Source organism: Pelobates fuscus, chromosome 1 (genome assembly GCF_036172605.1).
Source record: "Pelobates fuscus isolate aPelFus1 chromosome 1, aPelFus1.pri, whole genome shotgun sequence".
NCBI classification, from domain to species: Eukaryota; Metazoa; Chordata; class Amphibia; order Anura; family Pelobatidae; genus Pelobates; species Pelobates fuscus.
The window spans coordinates 417,433,759-417,458,226 of NC_086317.1; the positions used below are offsets into that span (position 1 = coordinate 417,433,759).

General features: G+C 41.0%; 1 protein-coding gene across 1 annotated transcript in view; it reads right to left on the reverse strand.

The window, feature by feature from the left end:
• Positions 1-24,468, reverse strand: part of TNS2 (tensin 2) — a 140,902-nt gene that overhangs the window by 42,115 nt on the left and 74,319 nt on the right. Inside the window, exons 4-15 of the mRNA XM_063437851.1 lie at positions 21,378-21,416; positions 19,735-19,773; positions 16,887-16,933; positions 12,094-12,265; positions 11,697-11,747; positions 11,463-11,585; positions 11,320-11,384; positions 10,946-11,029; positions 9,165-9,277; positions 7,095-7,155; positions 6,929-7,013; positions 6,078-6,207 (exon numbers count right to left, since the gene is read on the reverse strand). Of these exons, the coding sequence (XP_063293921.1) occupies positions 6,078-6,207; positions 6,929-7,013; positions 7,095-7,155; positions 9,165-9,277; positions 10,946-11,029; positions 11,320-11,384; positions 11,463-11,585; positions 11,697-11,747; positions 12,094-12,265; positions 16,887-16,933; positions 19,735-19,773; positions 21,378-21,416 (1,009 nt within the window). The remainder of the gene's footprint in view (positions 1-6,077; positions 6,208-6,928; positions 7,014-7,094; positions 7,156-9,164; positions 9,278-10,945; positions 11,030-11,319; positions 11,385-11,462; positions 11,586-11,696; positions 11,748-12,093; positions 12,266-16,886; positions 16,934-19,734; positions 19,774-21,377; positions 21,417-24,468) is intronic.

Consider the following 24,468-nt stretch of genomic DNA (forward strand, 5'->3'; position numbering starts at 1 on the left):
TTGAGGCCGTCTGGGCCCGGGGACTTCCCGTTTGGTAGTGAGTTTATTGCGTCTATCATTTCCTGACTCGTGATCGGGTTACTGAGTGTGTCCTGTTGCGATTGTGTTAACGACGGGATTTGTGTCCTGTCTAGGTAGTCTGCTATGCCCTGTGCGGTCGGTTGTGTAGTGGAGGCGTTGTCTTTAAGGTTGTATAGGTCCGAGTAATATCGAGCGAATACATCACTGATGTCCTTCGGAGTCGAGGCTTTTTTCCCGTTCTGGTCTAGTAAGTGGTGTATTTTTTGTTTTGACTGTCTGGTTTTAAGGCGGAGTGCTAGCAGTTTGCTAGCCTTGTTGCCTTGGACATAGTGCGTTGCGTTTAGCTTGTTCATATGCCTGTTAACTTGGTCTATAGCTTGTTGATGTATGAGCCGTGATATGTGGGTTATGCGGTGTTTTGCTGTGTCTGTCGGTGAGATCTGATTTTGCGTGTTTAGATCGTATAATTCTTTCTGCCAAGCCCTAAGTTGTGTTTGTGTGGATTTCTTCACAAACGCCGCTCTCCTTATCAATAGGCCTCTCATGACTGCCTTATGGGCTTGCCATACTGTAGTGGCTGCTATGTCTCCCGTGTCGTTATTCGCGAAGTAATCCCTTAGCTCTGCTTTAAGTTCCCCTGTAAATCTCCTGTCCCGCAGTAGTGAGTCGTTTATTTTCCAGGGGCTACGGTGTCTGAAGTCATAACTATCCTTGAGCTCTAGTGTAACCGGTGCATGATCCGACCACGTTATTTGGCCTATGTCACATGACTGTATTTGGTTGAGATGTGAGCCGGATATCAGTAGGTGATCTATCCTGGAATATGAGTTATGTACTGGGGAGTAGTGGGTGTAGTGCCTTTCGGCAGGGTGAGCGAGTCTCCAGGTGTCGTAAAAGTGGTGTGTGTGTAAAAGTTTTTGTATGGCCTTGCTTTGTCTTTTCAAGGGACGGTGCCTGCGACTGTGTATGGATAGGGTAGTGTCTACTTTTGGGTCTAGGACGTGATTGAAGTCCCCGCACAGTATCGTGATGCCGTGTTGTATGTTTGCTAATTTGTGTAGGATTTTGTGCAGAAAATTCCTTTGGTTTGTGTTGGGCGAGTAGATGTTCACGATTGTATACTCTATGTCATTCAGCGTCCCAGACACTATGGCATATCTGCCATTGGAGTCAATGTCCTGGCTATGTAGGGAGAATTTAACCTCCCTGCTTATCAGGATGGAAACGCCTTTTGATTTCGTACTAGTAGTGGAGTGGAACTGGTGTGGGAATTCCAGTGTCAGTGTGTTGGTAAAGTCGCCTGTGCGATAGTGTGTCTCTTGTAGGCAAAGGATGTCAGTGCGGGCAGCGCGGAGGTCGCGGGTGAGGAGGTGTCTCTTTGCAGGGATATTCAGTCCCCTTACGTTAAATGTACATATCCTCACGGTGGTTGTCGTGTGCGAGGTTGTGTGTAACTCTTTGGAGTGTATATTTGTGCGAGGATCCCTGCTCGTCCCAGCCGAGTCAAGCTGAGCAGGGTAGTCCTCAGAGTTTTGCGTGAGCTTCCCCTTACTGAAGTGTGAAGGTGTCTGTCGTGTTTAGGATATTGCGTGCATTCGTTGCCCTTGAGGAGTGGTGTGGGGCCACCCATATGCCCCATGATGAGTGCAGTCACATTAACATAATAAACATAACATATAATAACCAAAAACATATAATACATACAATCCTGAGCTAATACTATGTATGCCATACTTATGGCTAGGCACTGCGTGGTCGTGCCTTGGGGGTAGAGGTATCAACCTCTCGTCCTGTGGGAGCTCCCTCCCTCAAGTGCTTCTAAATTGGTTTATATCATCACGCAACCCTGTTACTTTTTTTTTTTTTTTTTTTTTAATATATATTTTCTGATTTTCTTACCCCTACTTGTGCAGATCGTACTCTCTATATCTCTGTGTCTCTCTCGTAATGCGCCTTTCTTTAAAGCGGCTATTATATTTGGGAGAGCTCGCTTGAGGTCCCTATTCTCCCCGCATCCTACTATATTTTACATATTTCTCCCGTTGCCAAAACGGTACATTACCCAACTGGTTGCACATAGTCTGTCTGTCAAGCTGAGTGTTTAAGGCCGTAGCGGCCTATAGTCCATGGAGTTTCGTTCTTATATCCTTTTTGAGTTTCTCCACTCCGGGGTGACCTTGGACCTTTCTCCTGAGGGTGGAACTGTTGCCGGAACAATGTCCCATGTCTTTAATATTCGCTCCCCTTCTTCTGGAGTAGCAATTGCCGTTGTTTTCCCTCCTCTGGTGACAAGCAGTTTGGTGGGGTAACCCCATCTGTACGGCAGTTTGTGGTCTCTCAGCGACACTGTAATCGGTCTGAAATCTCTCCTTCTTTTCAGAGTGTAGGCTGAGATGTCTGCAAAAATTTTATGATTTTTGTATTCAGCAGGTAGTGGTTTTCCAGCTCTGTTTGCCGCCAAGATAACCTCCTTGGCGTGGAAATAGTGGAGTCTCACGAGTACATCTCTCGGGGTATCTGGTGGTAGGAATGTAGGTCTTGCTGTGCGGTGGATCCTGTCTAGGAGGAGCACATCTGCGGGCAGATCTGGAGCTAGGTGTCGTAGTAAACCCGTGGTGTGTGCGGTAAGGTCAGCAGTGCCCACCGTCTCAGGAATTCCTCTGATCCGCAGATTGTTCCTGCGGGCGCGGTCCTCCATGTCTGCTATTTTGGTATCTTGTGCCAGTACTTGTGCAGCTAGCCCCTCCACTTTGTCTACCAGAGCATTGTGAGCTGCTGAGATGTCCTCCATTTTGTTTTCTGTGTGGGACGTTCTGTGTCCTAGATCTTGCACCTCCTTCTTGAGGTCTGTCAGCGCAGTGTCTAGCTTTTGGAGGAGTTTGTCAGACATTTCCTCAAGCAAGACCTTCATCATGCTGTGGGTAAGTGGGGGTTCTCCTACCGGGGTGTGTGTAGCAACCTCCTGGTCGCTTTCGGCGCCATCTTGGGCCTGGTCCGGCGGCTGCCAATTTTTGCCGTGACCGGCTCGTGCCGTAAAGAAATTAGTTTTGTCAGCTTTTTCCGTCGTCCGTCTGCCTTTAGACTGTGACATGTCCTCAGTGGGCGCTGGGTTTTGCCGTTATCGCCGGGTTAATTGCTCGTTTGAAGCCAGCTTGAGCGGAGCTCCTAGCACATGCGGCCGGTGCGCTCGGCTTCCAGGACACGCCCCCGAGTGTTTTCTTTTTTAAGTGTGTTTAACGACACTGTTTTATCCTGGTATTTGGTGAATCTGACCACACTTTGCTTTACTGGGAGGCAGACCCTGTAAACCCCGGTCCGCGCCCGCTAAGAGAGGACAGCGTCTGGTTGCCATGGAGACGCTCCCCTCAGTGCTGTGCGCTGGACGGACGCGTGCGCGATGTGTGATGACGTCATCCACACGCGACCGGCATTTTCGGCGGGGCAATTGACCGGACGGCTTGTGGGGGCTTGCACCCAGCCAGGTGTGGTGAGTACACTGTTTGATTAGGGGTTTTGGTGTGGTATATATGTGGAACTTTGTCTATTGCTAACCTTGTCCTGATGAAAGTCTGATTGGTCAGACTGAAACGTCGATTTTTTAACTTGGAGCATTAAAAGTTAAATTTTATATTTAAACAAAGTGAGTCCGTGGAGTGCTATCTACTTTTCCTTTATATTTTTGCCAGACAAGCACCCGGCAGTGAATATCTAACCACAGTGAGTGCAACACTACTTGTATTTTTTATATATATATATATATATATATATATATATATATATATATATATATATATATATATATATATATATATATATATATATATACACACACACACACACACACACATATATACACACACACACACAGAAATATTCATACAGACACACATACACAAATACATACATACAAACACACACATATACAAAATGTTTTAGTCACCCTCCTGCGGCCCTAGCGTTTATACCGCGCGGGCCAGGGCCGCGTTACTTAGCGGGCGGGCACCGCAGTCACAGGGGTCCGCAGGGTGGCCGGGCCCCCTAGAGTGACAGGCCAGGTCGCAGCTGCAACCCCTGCGACTGCGGTAGTTCCGTCACTGGCACTGGGCAAGAAAACATGTGTCAAAGTTTGATTGTAAGAGAACAAAAATTAAATGCTCTTTAACCAAGAGGTCACTTTAATGTCCAGAACAAAAACATAAAAATATAAAAAAAAAACGATAAGAAAATGTGCAGTTGTTTTCATGCACACCAAACAGATTAGATGGTCTCTAAACTCCTAATTAAACTTTTTTTCTAACCTTTTTAGTGGCTGAGACATGGACTATGTATCATTCAACACGCTCATACAACAAAATTGTAAAAGCATTGGTTAACCAGAAGATGTTAAGTGGTGAGACTTTAAATGCTGGGAAATCCATATAATTGGTACGTTGATTCAGCTATGTAAGAGGGAAGACATGTTACTTAAATGTCAGTAATTAAATATGGCACTTGTTCGAGTATTGTAGAGAAAAAAAGAAAATAAAAAATAAAGTATTGTTGTCTGTGTATCTACAGTTGTAAAACACAAACACACTTAGTATACTGAGAACAGGCTGCAGCTGAAATAGTCTGCTCTTCGGTGGGTCCCCGGTCAGATCTCAAGCTGGTTTTAGCTCATCTTGTGCAATTACAGAGAGAACAATAACAGAAAACTACAATTTTGGCCCAATGGATCAGCGGTATGTCTGGAGGAAGAAAAGTGAAGCATACACTGAAAAGAACACTGTCTACAGTTAAGCATGGTGGGGCCTCGGTGATGCTAGGATGCTGCATTCATCCTCAGGCAGTGGAAGCCTGAAGTGTCTTGAAGGCTAGATGGATTCATTGAAGTATCAGGAAATCCTAGAAGAAAACGTCATGCCATCTGTTAGGAAGCTGAAGCTTGGGCATCATTGAACCTTCCAACAAGACAATGATCCCAAGAATGCTTCAAATTCCACCAAGGTTTGGTTGCAGAAGAGGTCCCTGGAAAATTCTACAGTGGCCATCACAGTCCTCCTACTTGAACCCCATATAACTCTGCCAGAAGCTGGTGTTATGCATCTCTTTTGCAGAAGGCCATAACAGCAAAAGGGTGCTTTATGAAGTACTAAAGATGCTTGTCATAAAAGGGGTTGAATAATTTTGAAGCTGGAGAAGTCATACAAGTAGCATTTTCAGTTGAATTTGGGGACACCACTTGAAGCATTCATTGTGTTGCGCTATTTCAATTGCTTTTGTTTGATTTGTTCATTGCAAACAGCTGAAAGTATGTACATTTTGACAATAAACCTGATTGTCAATGGGGGTTAAATAATTTTAATTACAACTGTAGTATTCAGTAAGTTAAGTGCCAGATATAATACTCATGCATGTACACAAGATTTTCTTATTATTTTTAGTAATATAAAGTGCTACATCCAAAATGTTTGTTCTAAAACAGTGAATTAAGTTACATATGATTGATATATTGATAATAAATATAACCTAGCTTCCAACTTTGTCACGTCCTGTACACAGATACATAAATAGCTCTTTCCAGGCCACATACTGGCTATCTCTTGTGCAATGAAGCAGCCATCTTTAATTCCTCTTTGGTCAGAAGTACCACTCATCCGAGCAATAGCTAGACAGATGGTCCACGACTAGTATGTGTTAGCAAACTCTGTCACATGCATTCACTGTGCATCTCAGAAATGTGCCCTGGGCAGTTTTCAGACATCCAAATTTTGCATGTTTATATAAATAAGCGGTCTCCAAACATAAAGAACTTAATGAAGTCCACCCACAAAGAGCAAAAAAACAAAAAAAAAACGGGAGAGGGAATGAAACATAATAATACACATAACAATAAAGAAGATAAATACAAACAGACCATCTATGGTCGTCAGATGAAGATTTCCCTTTGTACACAAACAGTTTCTTTCCACACTTTTGCTTATAATTTATTCTTTGTATCCAATACACTTCTACCAATCTTCCCTTGAGCATTTCCCAATCCAACTTCACACTATGGGTAACAAGCTAGAACTTACCTGTGCAGGCACAATCCAGCTGGTCTTTACTGAAGCACAGGTGTGAGTTGTGAATGGTGCAGGTGTGGAACTGGAGTCTGAAAACGACTTCCCTCTCGTTAGGCTGGCAGCGCTTGTGATAACATTTCACCTGTGATGAATACATTCAAATTCAGAATATGGATCAGAATCTTAGCCGTTCTTTTTAGAACCTCAACAACTGGCTCACTTTGTCTGGGAGGCTCACTTGTTAAGAATTAATAGAAAACACATTCTCTCACTCGTTACACACTCCATGCGCTGTGTGAGATCATTCCAATTTCCTGTGTGACTCAGGAATACATGTTCTGTGTTGTGGGACAGACCACATGTTATTGCTCATTACGAGGTTCAAAAATCACTTTAAGGGGGCTTGTCGTAAAAGAAAACTAGCTGAAATCTAGCTAGAATTGTATGTATTGTCATATGCAAAAGTTTATGTTTAAAACAGCAGTTTATTGTTAAATGAACCTACAGAAACATGGTAAGTATTTAAGAGTGACAATGTGGTCGGTGTTCACTTGCCATAACATTCATGGTGTTTCTGTGAAAACCCATTCATTTCGATCAATACTCTCTGGGATGGGCATATTTGGCATATATAGTCTATAAATGCTTTGCCATACCATCAGGAATGCAACATGTCGTTTGCAGGGCAGGATTTACAGGGAAAAAAAAAAAAAAGTATCACAGATCAGAAGAGTCAGTTCTGTAATCCTGAAAATATTCATATTTATATTAGTGGTTACTAAACCAGTCCTCACACTAAATCCAATCTAAGTTTTGTTGGGGTCAGGAAGATCGATTGAAGAAGTAAAGTGGCCATAACGCACCATAATGTCTCCTTTCAAAAGCAGCGCTGGTTCCAAGTTGATGCAGAGCGGACGTCTCTGATTTGTCGCATCACCAAGACTGAAGCTAGAAAAGAGAACGAGTTAACAGCATAAATACAATAAAATAGGTAGAAATCAAACAGAATACTTCTCCATATCAACTTACTAGATGCCAGATGTGTACACAAGCTGCATGGACTGGTAAATCTTTAAAAAGGGGCAAAATCCTACAGAAGACAAAGACAATTGAGAAATTTTTTTTTAAAATAAAACAAAACAAAGGGGGGGGGGGGAGGAATGAAAAATACAAAAATAATGTGGAACACTTGGCTCGAAGACAGAAAAGAAGGGTTGTAGAGATATCAATTTCCATTACACGTTTATGGTCTAAAGAATAAACGTTCAGATGAAAAATACCATAGTTTTATTGGTGCAGGTGTTATACATATGAGAAGGTAATGGATGATGGCTGTTTGTATGTCGATGTACAAGTAATTCAAGAACGCCATCTGTTTGGACCCAAGGAGCCCCAAGGGGATAACAGTTTTAGAAGGGCAGAGCGAAACAGTGGAATTTGTTTGCTAAACAGCGAACTGCAACATTTAGCCCAAAGTAGCACACTGAAAACAATATCTAATTCAGATTTTTTTTTAATTTCTTTTTATTTTAACTTGGTTAATTTGACCTAAGTTTTGGAGATCAAGTTACTATATTTCCTAAAAGCCAGGAAATTGATAGATCTGTTCTGACGTTAGAAGGGTTAAGTTAACCTTTCCCATGGACTTTAGAAATAGAAAGGTTAAACAATAAAACTACACAAAATTGCATTAAAGTAATCTAGTAAAAGGAGAAAAATAAATAAATAAAACCAAAACAGACCTCCAAAGCACATATGTTGTATATGTTCTGTGTCTTTTGGGACTCTTTATTAAGCCATTTTCTAATACTTAAAATAAATAAAATTCTAAAGAGTGCCATTTATGCCAGTTGGCTAGTAATTTCAATACTGGGGCAAACAGTTTTTTTTTTTTCTCTGAAAAACATTACTAGTATTTGCCATAATAAGAAAGTGTTAAATCAGAATATATATATATATATATCTTTTGGGTCTTCTGATCAAGACAGATCTAAGCATTGAAAGGATTATACATTCCAAAATAGCAAATATAAGGAAAGTCCCAAAAATTCTACAAAGGACATTAAAATCACAAATCACATCACTTTAAAAATGGAAAGAAAAAGGCCACTGCTGAGGAGAAACAAACTTATTCCAAACACATGTTTGCCATATGCGGAGAAGATTCCTGGTATGCAGAGATCGCAAAGGAAACCCGCGTTCCTCAGTTTCTACACTTTTACATTATGGTAACAATAACTTCTTGGTTTGGTTTTGATTACATCTGTCCTGGTGCTAATTATTTCAAATTCTTCATCTCTCATGTTGGATAATAAAAAGATTTAACCTATATATGTTATCTAGGATTGCGTCTGGAATACCATCCCCTGGGCTGGATATACCATTAGGCCTGTCCTGTAGGTGGCACCTATTTACAGCCATTATAATGTGCCTGTTTGGAGCTGGTGAGGGGAGATCAGTACAAGGAGCCTTGGCCAGTGTCCTCTGTAGCCCAGTCGGCCTCCTATGCTTAATAAGAGAGCTGCAGGAACAGTTATAGAGGGTGTAAAACTCAGTGCTGCCCCAGCTCCTCTAGTGTCTGTGTGTGAAGCAGGACAGGAAGTGGAAGGGATCACTTCCCATCTGCCCACTTACAGCCTCTCACACAGGAAATGCCTTGCTCAAGGGGCAGGGGAAGTTCTGGGTGATGAACAATGTATGACAGCTCCTGTATCTCTGTTATCAGTTATAGGACATAAAAGAGTCAATAATTTGCAAATAACCCTTCAAACCTCACATGCCTTAAACACCCCTTTTCCATTATGCCGAACTTAACTCCTCCCATAACCTAAACAAGCCATTTCCCTAGTCCTACATTTTAGCATTCAAGGCATGTAGCTCCATAGACTGTCCACAGGGGTTAATCCTCATTGTTGAGTCAACACACAGCTTTGGTCTCAAGTCTGGAGAGACTTGCCACATTATCATCAATAGAAAGAACAGAACGGCAACGGAATAGGTTGTAACCCACATGAGTGATATATCCCAAAAACGATAACAATAAGTAGCATCTGCAGCAAATGAATAAACGTAAAATCACTGGACATTAAGCAAACTTGCCTCCTTCTGTCTGCAATGCAGGAATAACAGGTAGCAGAACGCACTGCAGGGACAGCATGTCACTGCTAATCTTTATATTTCCAGACAGCAATCCTCCAAAATAATTGATATACCTGTGTGCAGGGACACATTGAAGGGGAGATTAATCAGCATCAGGCAAATTGTGATACAAATCAATAAATACCACAGAGAATTTATTAGTGTAAATCAAAATATATATGTGATATGGATGGGCAGAAGTTATACGCTAAAAAATTAAATAAAAAGTATTTATGAAGTTGCCACCTCATCTCTGTTTTCGTAGACAGTTTTGAGTTCCCCTAGAATTTGGGAGGTTCATGATTAGTGCTGCCAAGCAATATCCAGAGGACACCAACCACAATTTTTCCGAAGGAATCACTTCTACAGTTCATTAACTTTCTTTTGGCAGGATGCAAATTCTACATATGACGAGCAGCAAGAGTTGTGTAGCTCCCAACAGCATGTGGAATTTATAACTGTGTCGGACAACTGCAACTTCAGTATAACACACAGCAACAATGGAGCTGTACCATTAGTGTCAAGGAGATATATTGGACCTGCATGTTGTTTTCTATTACCAGTCCATCATGTTACAGGTACAAAAAAATGTAAAATAGACAGGAGACTTTAATAACGTTTGAGAGCACTTTGTGAAAGATAAACAAATTATTAACTCCATCTACGTAGCAATGTTTTTAAAAAAAAAATAAAAAATTGCAGCCAACAGGGAAAAAAACTCCACAGTTTTTGGTTCAAGGAGAAAAAAAAAACACAAATACAAAAAAATAAATAAAAACAAACTAAAAATGTGTAATTTGGTTTTAAAGCATTTTCCTAATTTTGTTTAATTGTGAAACATGCAAAAAATTGCCAAAATGCACATATACTTTCTCATGTTCACAAGAGTCAGAAATGGCTCTCATGATGTTTATTGTAGGAAAAGCAAAAATATGCAGTGCAGATGTGAGAATTTCTACAAACAGGAAATGGGATGTTTCAGCCATCACAACAATGTAGAAAGAAAAAGATCAAATATCAGCAAAGATCCCCTGTAGGACCAGACTACATTTTTTTTTTTGTCAGTATTTTTTTAGTTAAATTAATTTGTAATTAAAATAATTATCTGATAATTTCAAGAAAACCCATGGAGGGTGCCAGGAGCCAAGAGGGTATCAAAGCATCATGGGAGATTCAATGGTCGGCAGATGGAATATTGACAATGCCTGTTCCTGTGTCCTGGTCTGCCAACATCAGATTAATCCAAGAAATATTTTCGACTAACATTCTATTTGTAAATGTGGTGTTGTTTCCCCAAGTACATTTTAGAATATTGTTTCTGGCTTCCCAACATCTGGATTATTTTGTATTTAAATCCCAATTTAAGAGAATAATAATAAAAAAGTTTTTCTTTGATGTTTTCTTCAATATGTATAGCCCCTGCCTGTCTAGTTTATGTTTGGAGTCCTTTAAACCAACTAACCATTTTAAAGATAATGAATTAATGCATGCAGTGGGCCTGTCTACTAATATTCTTGTCACTTTAGCAGAAATTTCATTGAAACAGGAAATGGGTTCACTGACAAATCCTCAGCAGTCAGTGATAACAGGATGAAGACTGATGGAAAGTTACACTGTTCTCTAAGGAAGAGGCCGGGGTTTCTCATGCTTGCATGTTATCGAAAGCTAGAGACTTGCATAGAAAATAAAAGAGCAGTCTGCGGTTCCCAAGGAGACTGATTAACGTTTCCCCCGTCACTGACCTGCGTTGGGACGGATGCAAGGAGACTGAGACCTTATCTTCACAAAATTTTCTCATAGCAAGAGTGCTGAGAGCCTGGTCCACGCTGTATCAAGAGAATGACAAATGGTGGGTGGGGGGCAGAGAGGCAGTAGATTGCAACAGTTACCCACTGAGCAGTCTGAGAAACCACTTATAAAATTTGCAAAGAAGGAGAACAAGAATTGTTGGCACACTACACATGCTATTAAATGGTAACAAGGCACATGTTATTGCAATAACTATCAAATGAGGATTCTATCTGACACACTTTATGTGCACATAATTAGAAGCTTTAGATAACAGTGACAAAACAGGAAGCTATCTCTTAAGCAAAGATAACATACAGCTGCTTACCTTGCAGAGACTTTGCTATAATGCATGTAGGATGCAATGACGACACCAGTTTTCCCTTGATTCCCCTGCCGAAAGAAAAATGAATGACTCAAAACGACCAGGATTTAGTCTATATCACACAGTCCAGTCATTCCAATCAGTACCTGGCAGTGCAGAACTACTACATGCTGTGGGTCGGAGTTCAGCCAGGCCTCCATAGCCTTACAAATGGAACAGATAACGTCCAGTGGAGGGGCATGGCAATCCGGCCAGAAAAAGTCCTGCACCTGGAAGGGAAAAAGAGAGGGTGCAAAAGTCCCAAACAGAGGGTGAAAATGGTGTTGAGTCATAGTCTATGAATGATAAAGCACTACTTAACTCTTTTATTCCTCACATACCTTGGGATTGAGCCTTGTAATGTCATGTCTCTTCCTCGATAAGTTAAAAAGCTACGAAAGAGAAAGCATGTCAGAGCCCTGCCGAGTATATTAACCTAGAAGAACAAAAATTAAACTCACATAGACATTATTTCTAGTTTAGAATAATTGTTATGACATGGCTACCCAAAATAAGACAAGTTTAAAATTAAATTATACATGAGCTGCCCCACTTCTTCTCTGTACCCAAACAGAAAGTTAATTCTAAATACTAGTTTACACTATTAATTGTCATAAACGTGGGACAACTAGATGATTTTTAAAGGTTCAGGTAGATACAAAAATGGGCATTGAAGTTAAAAAGGTTGCCTGTCACCATACTAAATTTGTACATTTTCTTGATACAGAGCTATATTACCAGATATTTATCCTCATGCTTGGATCTCAGCATACTAGCCACCTCTCGTAGATTGTTGTGGTAGCGCTTCTCCTCTACGCTGGTGGGAAAGAAGACGCTGATGATACGTTCCGTGATGTATGTGAGGTCCAAGTCATAGCTACGTTGAATCACATGGTCCAGGCTGAAGCTCCTAATGAAAAAGAATTAGCCTTCACAAAAAATGTCCACTTCTGCTCTTTGTACAGCTATTTTTCAACTAATCTATGTTCTCCTCAAGCTTACAGTTCCATGATAGCGTTACAAAATATGTCATTGCCAATATATTTTGTTAGCTTTGAAAGCCTTTGTAGTGACATTCAAGCATATGGATCTACTTCACAACCTTTCAGCTACCTCATGTTTAAGTGTGGGCCAAAACACCACAAGAACATCAATGCTTCTACTGAGACTTCTGCCAGAGAGGTTAACACTGGAATGGAATTGCAGGATGTATTAAGTGGAGAACAGTGCAAAGAACACTGTAGACATTTATGCTTCAAGTCGCCAAATACGGTTTCCTTAGCTTGCATACTTTTTAGAGTGTGTTATAGAATACAATATTTTATAGAAATATATTTATTTTTGCTATGTTCTACATGGAGACCTTAGTAGTGAATGGTTAATGATGTTCTAAATAAAACTTATGTGAATAGCCAATCATTACTATAAAAAGCACTGCACAAATAGAATTGAAGAAATATATAGTTCTACTGAAGAGAAATATTTAAATACAAGTTTGTTAATTGAAATGGAATTAAAGCAAGCAAAACTAAGAAAAGACACAGGAAGTAAAGAAAGGGAATCCAGGTGTCTTCCCAATTTCCTTTCTACTTATTATAACTTTCCTTTTTTGAGGAACACTAAATATTTCTCTTACATTTTATTATTTGAGTAGAGGAATTATCTTTACTGCAGTCTTCATGAGTACTAAAACCCATTAGTAGGAGCTATTACTCTTGCTAACAGAGAGATAAACTGGTGTCATTGAACTGATGTGGATATAGACAGATTAAACAAGCATAGTCAAACTGCACTACTCCATCTGTTGAGGAATTACAAGTAAAACAGGAGAGATCACCAATGGAAAGGACATTCCATTGGTTTGCTTAGTCATACCATGCCGTATTAGACCTCTTTTTAAGAACAGATTGGATAAATACAGTGGGACCTCGGTTTACAAACACCTCGGTTAACATCATTTTCGGTTTACAAATGAAAATCCATTGAAAATAATGCCTCAGATTACAAAATTTGTTTCGCAATACAAAGCAAGTTTTCCCAGGATGCATTGCACCTGGGAGGTTTATAGCACTGCCCCCGGCATGCTGGGCCTGTGGGTATCACGTGGCGTAGAGTGTGGAGGTGTTGGAGCAGCTTTTGCATCGAGTTTTGGAGCCATTCTGAAATTGTTTGCAGTTGTTTTGGGACTTTTTGGTGCATTTCTCAAGCTGTGGAAAGGTAGGGAGCTGAGCTTTGTCGTTTGCATGCCTTTTATTGTGTGTTCTGCATTGTGGGTTGGTTTCCATGCCAGCTCATTTTGACTTTTTTCTGACCTCCAGAATGGTTTATTTTGTTTTCAATGCATTCCTATGAGAAACCGTGTTTCGGTTTACACATTTTTCACAATAATAAATGTCCCGGAGAAAGCATTAAATTCGTAAACCGAGGTCCCACTGTATTCCCCAATTTATTAAAATATGTATTTTCTTAATCTGCTGAAAAGTGCTTGTAGCCACATAAAGGCGGCTCCCACATCTTTCCTAAATGCTGGAGATTACTAACCAGAGACTGGTGTGAAAGTATCTCAAAAACTATGATGGTGGGGGGGCGGAGCCTGACTACTAAGCGGACCAGACGTACATGGTGAGGGCTCCCGAGTCTGAAGCTAAGATTCTGGGTTTATCGCCCGACCACCCGAGCGCACCGACTGCTGAACACAATATTCGGGACAAGGAGACTGCACTGCACCCGGGGATACCCGTCACTTGGGTCTCCGGTGCGAGACAGACCAAATCGAGACCAGCGGCCTCTGAGGGTGGGAGCCGAGGAGAGATGGCCGCTCTCCCGGTTCTCTGGCTGACAAAGGGGCACTCTGAAACGCCTCCCTCCCCCCCCGTGGACCGGTGGGGGTCATCCCGGTCCTTGAGTACCTAGGCTGCCTTAAGCGCGGACGCTCCTGTGAGCCCTGCAGAACTCCCAAGCCACATGGTGCCAGAGACACCCAAGATGGCGGAGGCACCAAGCTCTGCAACACGAGGTTGGACATAGCTGCAGCCTGATTCAGTAGGCCTTAAAGCCACAGCAACAAACACTCTGGGAGCCATATTTGACAACTTTTGGGTCATGCTGCTCGACAGGGCAAGGCAAGCGAAAGCCACACGGGAGCCTGACAAGGGAGACAAAGCACGCAACATGGAGCAGCCTGAGAGGTTGCCTATAAGCCGACAAATATTCCGCACTACTCCACTCACACTGAAGCGACGCAAGCTGCGGAAACAACGCTACCGGCTGAGACACCGAGATGCGGACAGACGTCCTGCCCGCTGCCGTAAAACACCAAGTCCCAAAGTGCCACGACCTGTCGTAAGCAACATACAGAAACCAACGTGGTCACCTCCGAGCCGCCCCCCATGCCGCCCGAGGCTGGGCAACCCCTTACCAAGCGAGAGAGCTGCCGCCTGGATGACCACCAACGTGCTGGACAGTCCGGAAACCCTGTGGGCATTGGCTGAAGGGGGCCAGCCCGAGGGACATGTGGGGCAGGTGCCATGTCTATACAATATACCATCACATGAGACATGGTAACAGCAAGCAGACTAAGGCTCCGATATCCACACTCAGAACGTACATAGTTCATACTATTTGTTTAACTTGATTTAATCTTATTTGTACAAGCGTAGCTTTGATATATGATTTCTTAAGCGTTCTCCTTTCACATGCACCATCTCAATCTGCCTAAGGGCCCATAACCCCTCTCGGCAGGTTTCACCTGTGATTAGCAGCCAACCATTAAATACCCCACTCAGTATACGCGGGGGTAATGTAACCTACAAAGAAAAAGCGCAGTAAATTTAACATGTGATACACTCTCTTAACTAATATTCTCAGTGATAAATTGCAATGCAGGGGATTCTGCTACATAGGCCTTGCAGGCTTAGCACTATATTTTTGAATGAGCCCAGCTCTCAGACGCGCTGGGAGTACTCTCCCAGACACCAACATGACACAAGCTTGCCCCGACTAGATTGCCTAACAGAGGGGGACCCACTCGAGTCCCCTGCCGTTCAGCCTGGCGTCAGTGTGAGGCTGGCTTGTTTTTGACGCCCCTAAACCTGAAGCGGAGTCAGTTAGCCTGGCCGCACAGATGTCTTAATATAATAATGTTGTAATGTTGATAATATGTTGTACAAGCAGCCATAACTGCGAGCAGCCATTAGGTCCTCAACCACACAAGCGCAGTCGAACCGAATAGTCTTGATATGCTTCACTCTACGCTTATATACGACTACAGACACTAAAGCCAAACATGACACATCAAACCATCAGCCTATCCTCTATTATATCTCTAGACATGTAGAACAAGCCTGTTACCTATATGTTCAGTATTATTATTTTGTTTTAGAATTTGTGCTGATTCAGCGAATTGTTCAGCTTATGATTTCAAGCAGCGCACAGACAAGATGTGCTTCAGCTAAGCATGCGACCCCATAATACTTCAATAATGCCAGCTTGTTTATGCTAAATGTATAACGTGCCTCCCTTATCTCTTAGCTGACATGTTGGTTCCACTCTTGACAAATCTACATTAATATATAAAATGTGCAATGTTCTATTATGCCAAACAATTGTCTCTAATATGTTGACCATTTCGCTTGCAATCGCTGTTGTGGCATTGCTTGTTGCTATGTAACTTTCCTGCACGATAAAATAAAGAATTAAAAAACAAAAACAAAAACTATGATGGTGTAAGATAGGGCTGAGCAAACAGTAGTTCCCCAGATGTTATAGAACTGCAACTTCAATGCTGCCTTACCCTTCTAAAGTCTGTCGAAGCATCATGGCTGTTGTGGTTCTAGAACAGGGATGCCCAAATGGGAGATCTACAGATGTTGTAGAACTACAGCTCCATGATGCTTTGCATGTCCTTTAGAATGACAAAGCATCATGTGAGCTGCAGATTTAAAACATCTGGGGGATCTACCTTTCATGCACCCTGTTCTAGAAAATATGGGGATCTACTGTTTGCCCAGCCCTAGTCTAAGAGAAAAAAAAAAAAATGATTCACTCGGAACTGGATTATATAAATACTATTGATGGGCTTTTTTTAAGGTGCATTAAATACTAGACATAATTAAGAAGATCATTTGTGTCTTTTTCTTGAAAGCTGTATTTCCTAAATGTTGGCAGTAAAATAGAACACAAACATGAATAACCTCACTTCAAGATGTATGTATTCAATAAAATATGACATCTGCTCTGCGTATTGATGGAAGGTATCTACGAATGCGAGTTCATGTAAGTGGAGAAATATGTCACAATAATGATCAGCCAACATTTAGTTGGTCGAAGAGCATGTGTTGCAGAAAAAATACGTGTTAAATAAGACATGTTCATCTATGAATTCAACAAGGAAATAACTGAAGAAAAAACAAGGATATAGCATTGCAGTCTTACTTTCCATGCCTCTTAAGAAATTGAGGTCTTACTATAGTCATTGCATCAAAGAATCAAAACAGTACTCCTAAAAGAAGATCTGCAGAAAAGTTCCTTACCTTGGAAGGGAACTCCGCTGTTTTATGTTGATTGATTTTGTGGAACCCTGAAACAAAGTGGCAAATAAAAATTGAATAAACACATTTTTTTGAAGAAAATTCTCAAAATTTATACTATTGACACTTCACGCAGTGACATTTTGAACCCCTTATTGAATGAGTATTGACATTTCTGTATGGTTAAAAAAATTCTTCTTCATCTCGGTCATCGTCATTTTGTCTGTCAGTTACTTGTTTAATAACCCCAATGTAGATTTGTAAAGCTCAGGGGAAAATTCTGGTGATATATCAAGTGTTAATGCATTTCATGGATGCAGGTTAGCTCTTGAAAAAGGCTGTTCTTTTTGCCAAAACGCGCGTCGGGCTGCTAAACCGATGCACCTACTTTGATTTTATCTTCACGTTATAGTTTGGACGAAGTTGGCTATTAGGGGTCATTTTTTTATGTTTAAATATGGGCAGTTAAGAGTTTAGAACTTAGGGGGGCTGCCTTGAAGCAGGAGTGGGGGGAGAAATAGTTAGCAAGACAGGCTGGATGTGGAATTTATCTCTTATACCTATTTATATCTAACTATACATTCCTTCTCCTCTCTACAACCTCCCCATCTCTAATCTATATTGGGTCTGTGATTATTTTTTTTCTAGAGATACATTGAATTCACTGTAATCATCTAATTATTACTATTAATCTACAGTTCTTTTTTCTGCCCACTAACGTCTAGTGGCTTTCTACTACTAGTATATGACTTTCATATTCGAATTTCCCTTTTCTATTTGATCCACATATTCAATATCAAATCAGATTACTTTAACTACATGATCTACTCTCCATATCTAAATAGGGATACTCTTGACAGATATCTGTTACATTGTATATATTTTAGGGAGGTAGTTCTACATTGTTATTCATGTTGCTCTTAGAGCCCAGTCTATAATATACTATATACCTTACATATATCTATTATCCCTCCAAATTACCACTAAGTGCCCATTCCTTTTTAACTTTCTAATAAGCACTTTTTTGATTATTTCACTACAGGTTGCACATCCACTTTTGTGTATTTGTTCTGTTTGTGTGTCGGCTTTTTTACCCTATAATGATTTTTGATTAGAGGTAATCCTAGTGGGGTTGGATCTCCCCTTGACTTAGGTAAAAAACTTACCTCATTAGTTCTCTTTTTCTCAATTTGTATGTAGTGGGTCATGCCCAAATTTCCTTTGTAACCCACCCTTTAACTACAGTGTAAGTATTTCTTACCACCTGTAGTTTCTTTCTAGTATATATTAAGTGTTAATTAGGTTTGTAATTAAACGGTTTATACACCCCTTTGTCCACAGCAACATTCTGACAACATTCTGTATTTCCATGGGGCCAGCACTGATGGAACTATAGTGGAGACATGGGCGTACTGTAATATTTAGACCGTTGGAGCTAACAAATGTTATGCTAATTAAACCTGTTCATACACCCCTTTGCTCCATCTGCTACTCAACCTTTATCATATGTTAAAGGCATGATTTATTAGCAGTCCTAACTAATACATTGGGGTTGTTTTTCATTTCTCATCTTTCACATATGGAGAGAAGCTTTAAACCTCATCTAAGAGCAATAAAAAAAACCTCAATCCCAGAATAATAATAATGCATTAAAGATCCAGCCTAAGGAAATATTATGCTTTAATTCAAAGATTAATGGCCCATACTGGGGGGTATAAAACTACTGGACCGTCATCCTTTCATGAACTAAAACTCCCAAGAAACTTTGCCAGTTGTTTGCATTGATGATATATCCTATATAAATTCTTGGGAGCTCACAAGTACCTATGTAGTTCAATACTTTCATCTGTGTTTTATGTGTCGAATTCTAGCCATTATCCAACCCACTTAATTACATCTAAACAAAATGTTGGAGAATAAAAAAAATAAATAAAATCTTGTGTAAATCTCAAGGCCTGTAGCTAAATCCAACAAAAAAGTAAAACTGACTCTTAAAGTAGCAATGTCACACCACATAAACACATGCTTTATTTTTCCTATTCTTCTGTAGGGTTGCCAAATGGACATTTCATTCCGTGGCTCCGAGATGCAAGACATTCACTTAACCCCTTAAGGACCGAACTTCTGGAATAAAAGGGAATCATGACATGTCACACATGTCATGTGTCCTTAAGGGGTTAATGTTTTCTTGGATCCCTGAACATACAGAGTGTATTCACTAAACTGGAAATTGTGGAGATTTTGTCAAAGGAACTGCAAATGTTGGGTTGATATAGCTATACAGGAAAACATTTTTACATTTTTTTATTTTTTTAAATAACTTAGCTATTTACCCAGTTTGGCTATTTACATATCCCGTTGGCCTGCCCTTATGATATTAAGAACAAGCTACAAGCATGCTTAGATATATTAGCACAGGAAGAACATTTTTTTTCGCTTTAAAACATGCAAGTCTCTTGAAGCATGTTCATTGCCAGGAATTCTGTGGAATTACAAATGTGATGAAAGCCTCTACAGCTAACGTTCAGGGCACAAAACATGGAGTTTAAAAAAGATTACAGACTGATTGTAACAGGGGTCATCTGACTAAGCTCTCCCGAGGTCCCCTATGATGTCCAGGTCTCTCTTTCACTTGAAGGTTTTTCCTTTTCACTCGTTTTTACCTCCCTCCTTCTTCTGTAGCCGACTGTGTCACTCTCTCCTCATATACAGCCAAGAAAAACTTCACACAGAAACTCAGCCACGTCCTGCTCATTTCCATCACCCCTTCCCTTCTAGTTCCTCCTTCCACTAATCCCCATTAACCTATTCTTTGCGGGCTCTGCAAACAAAAAAGTCACGTTTTACTCACCATATGCTGGATGCTAGGTCCTGGAGCGGTCCTTCGTCTCTGCAGAAAACAGGTTTATGACAATTAGAATTGTATGTATCATCAAAATTAAATAAAACCAATTTCAAATTATCAGATGCTGTGCAGTTAAAACCGCCCATAAATACTATGAAAAGTACAACTGCTGAACTAGCTGATGGAAATTCTTGGATTTTGGCCTCTGAAAACGTATTACTGTATATTGTTCCCATGTGCCTGAAATAATTGATCTCTTTTGTTGGTTCCAAGGAAGACATCGTTCCTGTCCAATAAATATGGTTTTCCTTTCTCAATCAATTAACACAAGCACATTCACAAAGATCAGTAAAAACAAAATCCTATATTTCACAGGCCATCTATTATTTAACAACGTGGCAACGGTTATTCTGAAAATTTATTTTCGTGTTTTCGGATGAGTGGATCCTGACAATCGTACCTCCAGTCATTGGGTGTTTAATGCCTTCTCATCTGCTGCAATCGTAATGGACTCAATGTATAGTTAAGAGAACTATCCTGGAGTCACTTAAATACACAGCAGAATTGATCATCAGACGCTTCATTCATGAACATACACAAAAGTACACAGAAACAAAACATTTTGACAAACCATATGCAACATAAACCTCTGTTTCTTTTGACATCAGTCTGGGTGTCTGGAGTACAGCAGGGGTGCTGGGAAATATTAGTGTTTTCCTTTAATTTTAATATTACATCAGGCAGATGCTTTTTTAAAGCAACCACCTATAATAAAAACAGAGATTAGCAGTGTATAGTGCCCCCAGGTGACTGTCGTTTGCTGGGGAACAGAACTTTAGCTAGGTAGCACGCTGGGATCACACTGAATAACTGGCTGTGGAGCATGTGCTTGGTTAAGGCTTTGTTTTCATTGAGATCCCAGAGGGCAACAGCAGAATGATATTTATGAGGAGAAAGCCCGGGACATAACATAGAATGATGAGGATGTCATGATATATCTACAACTCTGCGTTCGTGTTGGACAGGGCTAACCAGTCCATTGGCCCCAGTGGGGATGGCACCTTCTGGAATGAGGCCCGGGCCGCCTACTTGCACATATGTATAGCGAGTACTGAGATATATATATATATATATATATATATATATATATATACACACACATATATATATATATATACACACATATATATAGCTCTATATGTGTGTACAGTGAAGAGGGAGCCCATGGCAACACTTTTGCGGCTTGCAAGAGGAGAGTACCTGCTGCTGGTACCTCTTCACTCTCCTCAAACTCCACTAGAGGGAGAGGGGGGAAAAAAACATTGTTGATCAAAATAAAAATAAAAAATGCTCACCTGCTCATCTTATCACCACAAACACACACACCATCCACAATATATACACACACACTGCATCACAGACACTGCATAACATAATGGCTGTGGGTGTTTATGTTTGGGGCCCAGCAGCATTTCCTCCGTGGACCCATGCAGCACAATGTTTTGCGCCGGCCTGGTGTAGGAATCATCGAGTTGTCTTTTGGGCTCAAGATCCAGGTGTTTTTGGAACCTAGCAATGCCGCTGGCTGATATTATGTATGATAATGTGGCAGAGACGGACTAGATTTTTATTTTTTTTTCTTCACTTACCATGTCAGGTGGAGGTGGTGAAGAGCAACCGGATGTAACCTGAAAACAACATAAATTAAAATGTACCACAGATATAAATTCTTGTACTTTTTGTTATTTTCATCAATCTATAAAGGGTCATCGTATCACGGAGTGAGGTGCACTGGACGGAGTATTGGAAACCTTATGTCTAACAGGACATATATACACAAGATCCCAATGCATATCTTATGCAGAAACTGGTGACACACACACACACACACACACACACACACAAGCTCTATCCTGACAATGAGTAAACCATTTGTGACTAATCGCTTTAACAAAAAACAAAACAAAATTGAGCACCTAATGGGGAAGGGCTGGACCAATGTTTCTGTATTTAGATTGCTGGCCTTTTGTTCTGGATTGGGTTGCTGTGTCTTCATAATTTGGTGTGGGGAGTCCTGATCTTTTTCATTAGAAAGTTACTTAAAAGAGAATGAATATAGGATTTCAACTGGTGTGCCTTCTTTACTAAACTCAGCGGCAGAGCTTTTTCGCACAACAAACCTCCTAGCAAATCCTAACTGTTCGCTTCCCCAAGAAGAAACATCTCAAAAGTTTTGCGAATCCCTCTCTCACTTTTTTAAACAAAAAATTGATCTAATTAGGAGCAACATAGTGGTGGAACCTGATACAGAAACTTTTACACCCTATGATGGCCCGATGTTCTCGAATTTTAAACCCGTTAGTACACCCGAGATTTTGATCATCCTCAAGTCTCTCAGGGCATCGTCCTCATCGCTGGATCCCTGCACTGCTCAGCTGGTTAAGGATGCCGCTGATGTTTTGGCCCCCTATATTGCAGACATTGTTAGTATGTCATTTGCCACCGGAGTTGTTCCTGGCATTCTGAAGCAGGCTGTGGTTATCCCCCTGCTGAAGACTCCAACTGTGCCACGCTCCGAGTTGAGCAACAATCGACCTATTTCCACCTTGCCTTTTTTGGCCAAGATCATCGAGAGAGCGGCGGTATGGCAGATTCAGCCTCACCTGGAATCTAATTACATTCTGGATGACTTCCAATCGGGATTTCGACCTGGTAGAGGGACAGAGACTGCCCTGGTTAAAGTCCACGACGATCTCCTGTGGGCCTTGGACAGAGGGGAGGTAATTGCCCTGGTACTCCTGGATTTATCGGCGGCCTTCGATACCATCGATCATGATAGATTGACAGAGAGGCTACTTACTGTGGCTGGTGTGGATGACAGGGCGCTGGCTTGGGTGACCTCGTTTCTCCACGACAGGGTTCAAAGGGTAAAATTGGGAACATTTTACTCCTCTAACATCGCCCTGACGTGTGGAGTCCCCCAGGGTTCGGCTTTATCTCCAATCCTGTTTAACATCTATATGAGGCCACTGACCCATATCATCCGCCGCCACATGCTTCCCTATCATATCTATGCCGACGATACCCAGTTGTACTTTCGCCTGGCCAAGAAAAAGGAGGATCAAATCAATCTTTCTTCATGCCTACAGGATATCCAGTCGTGGATGGGAGCCAATTATTTAAAACTTAATGGCTCCAAAACTGAATGCATCATCTTCAGCAACCAGGAGGTGAATAGTATCTTTCCCTCATGGCCGGACTCGTTTTCTCCATCTCCGAGTCCTGCCACCAAGGTCAGAGATCTGGGAGTCATTTTCGACTCTAGGTTGACACTGAAGCCCCAGATCAATCAGGTGGTAAGCTCTTGCCACTACCACCTGAAGCTTCTGAGGTCTATTTTTAGATTTATTGCCCCCTCCGATCAAATCTCGGTGGTCAACGCCATCATCGGTAGCCGATTGGACTACTGCAATGTCCTGTACCTTGGACTGCCTCAGAACATCATACACAAGCTACAGTTGATACAGAACGCAGCTGCAAGGCTACTTACGGGTGTGGCCCGCAATGACCATATCACTCCATCTTTAAAAGCCCTGCACTGGCTGCCCGTTCGTGAACGGGTTCTGTTTAAAAATGGTTGTTTGGTATATAAGGCAATCCACGGTATGGGACCAGACTATCTGAAGGATAAATTCACACGCTATGCTCCCAGTCGATCCTTGAGATCGGCTGATTTAGCCTTATTGAAGATTCCAAATTTTAAAAAGAAAAAGTGCGGAGGGAGGACGAGTGATGTTCAGGGAGCGCAATTTTGGAACTCCCTGCCTCTGACATTAAGACTTGAGAATGATCTACTGAAGTTCCGCCGGAGCTTAAAAACTGTTTTATTTGCTCAGGCATACGGGATGACATGAAATTTTTAACCTGGTTCAAATGCATGTGATTATAATGCTGTTGTGTGCTGGATATTGTTTTGCTTGTTTTTGATTGCTGGTATGCGCATCGAGACCCTATGGGTAATAAGACTGCGTTTCTTAAGAATTTTTAATAAATAATAAATACTAGATAAAATTACCAATAAAATGTAAGAGAAGGATATGAAATACATAATCCAAAGTGCAGAAGAGAAGTATTAAATCGGGGATAAAACTAGGACAAGAGGTCACAGCCTAAAACCAGATGGTGAAATGCTAAAATAAAAATGACATCATTAATAGGTGGGTAAATTGAGAGGCTTTGCAGCAGGGATGGCAAACATTATACAATAGGTAAACTTATACAAGTTTTATAGACACTGAAGTTTTATAGGTCTAGATAATGATTTATTTATTTTTTTAAACCAACACTACTTAAAAGGGAATGGTTCAAGTATGTTAGAATGGATTTCAATGCTTCAAAATGAAAATTCCAAAACTTTTTCCCTCTCAGAACCCATCATGAACAAGCATGTGTCTTGCATTCTGGTTTAGTAAATGTCGCAATGAGAACTTGCTTATATGTGTTATCTGCAAATAAATTTGATAGTGGCCTATAAAAGGAGAAATACAAATTTGGCAAGCAAGGTATTTGTGTTTATAAAGAAATATCCTTGGGGAGAGATAAACAGGAGGCTTAATTCATCTGCGTATTCCCACTGCACAGGTCGCAGATCTATATATAAATAAAAAGAGTTCCCCCACCTACAGCTGGGACAGAGGGCTCATTCACACCCACGCTCCCCGCATGGAACATCATGTTACT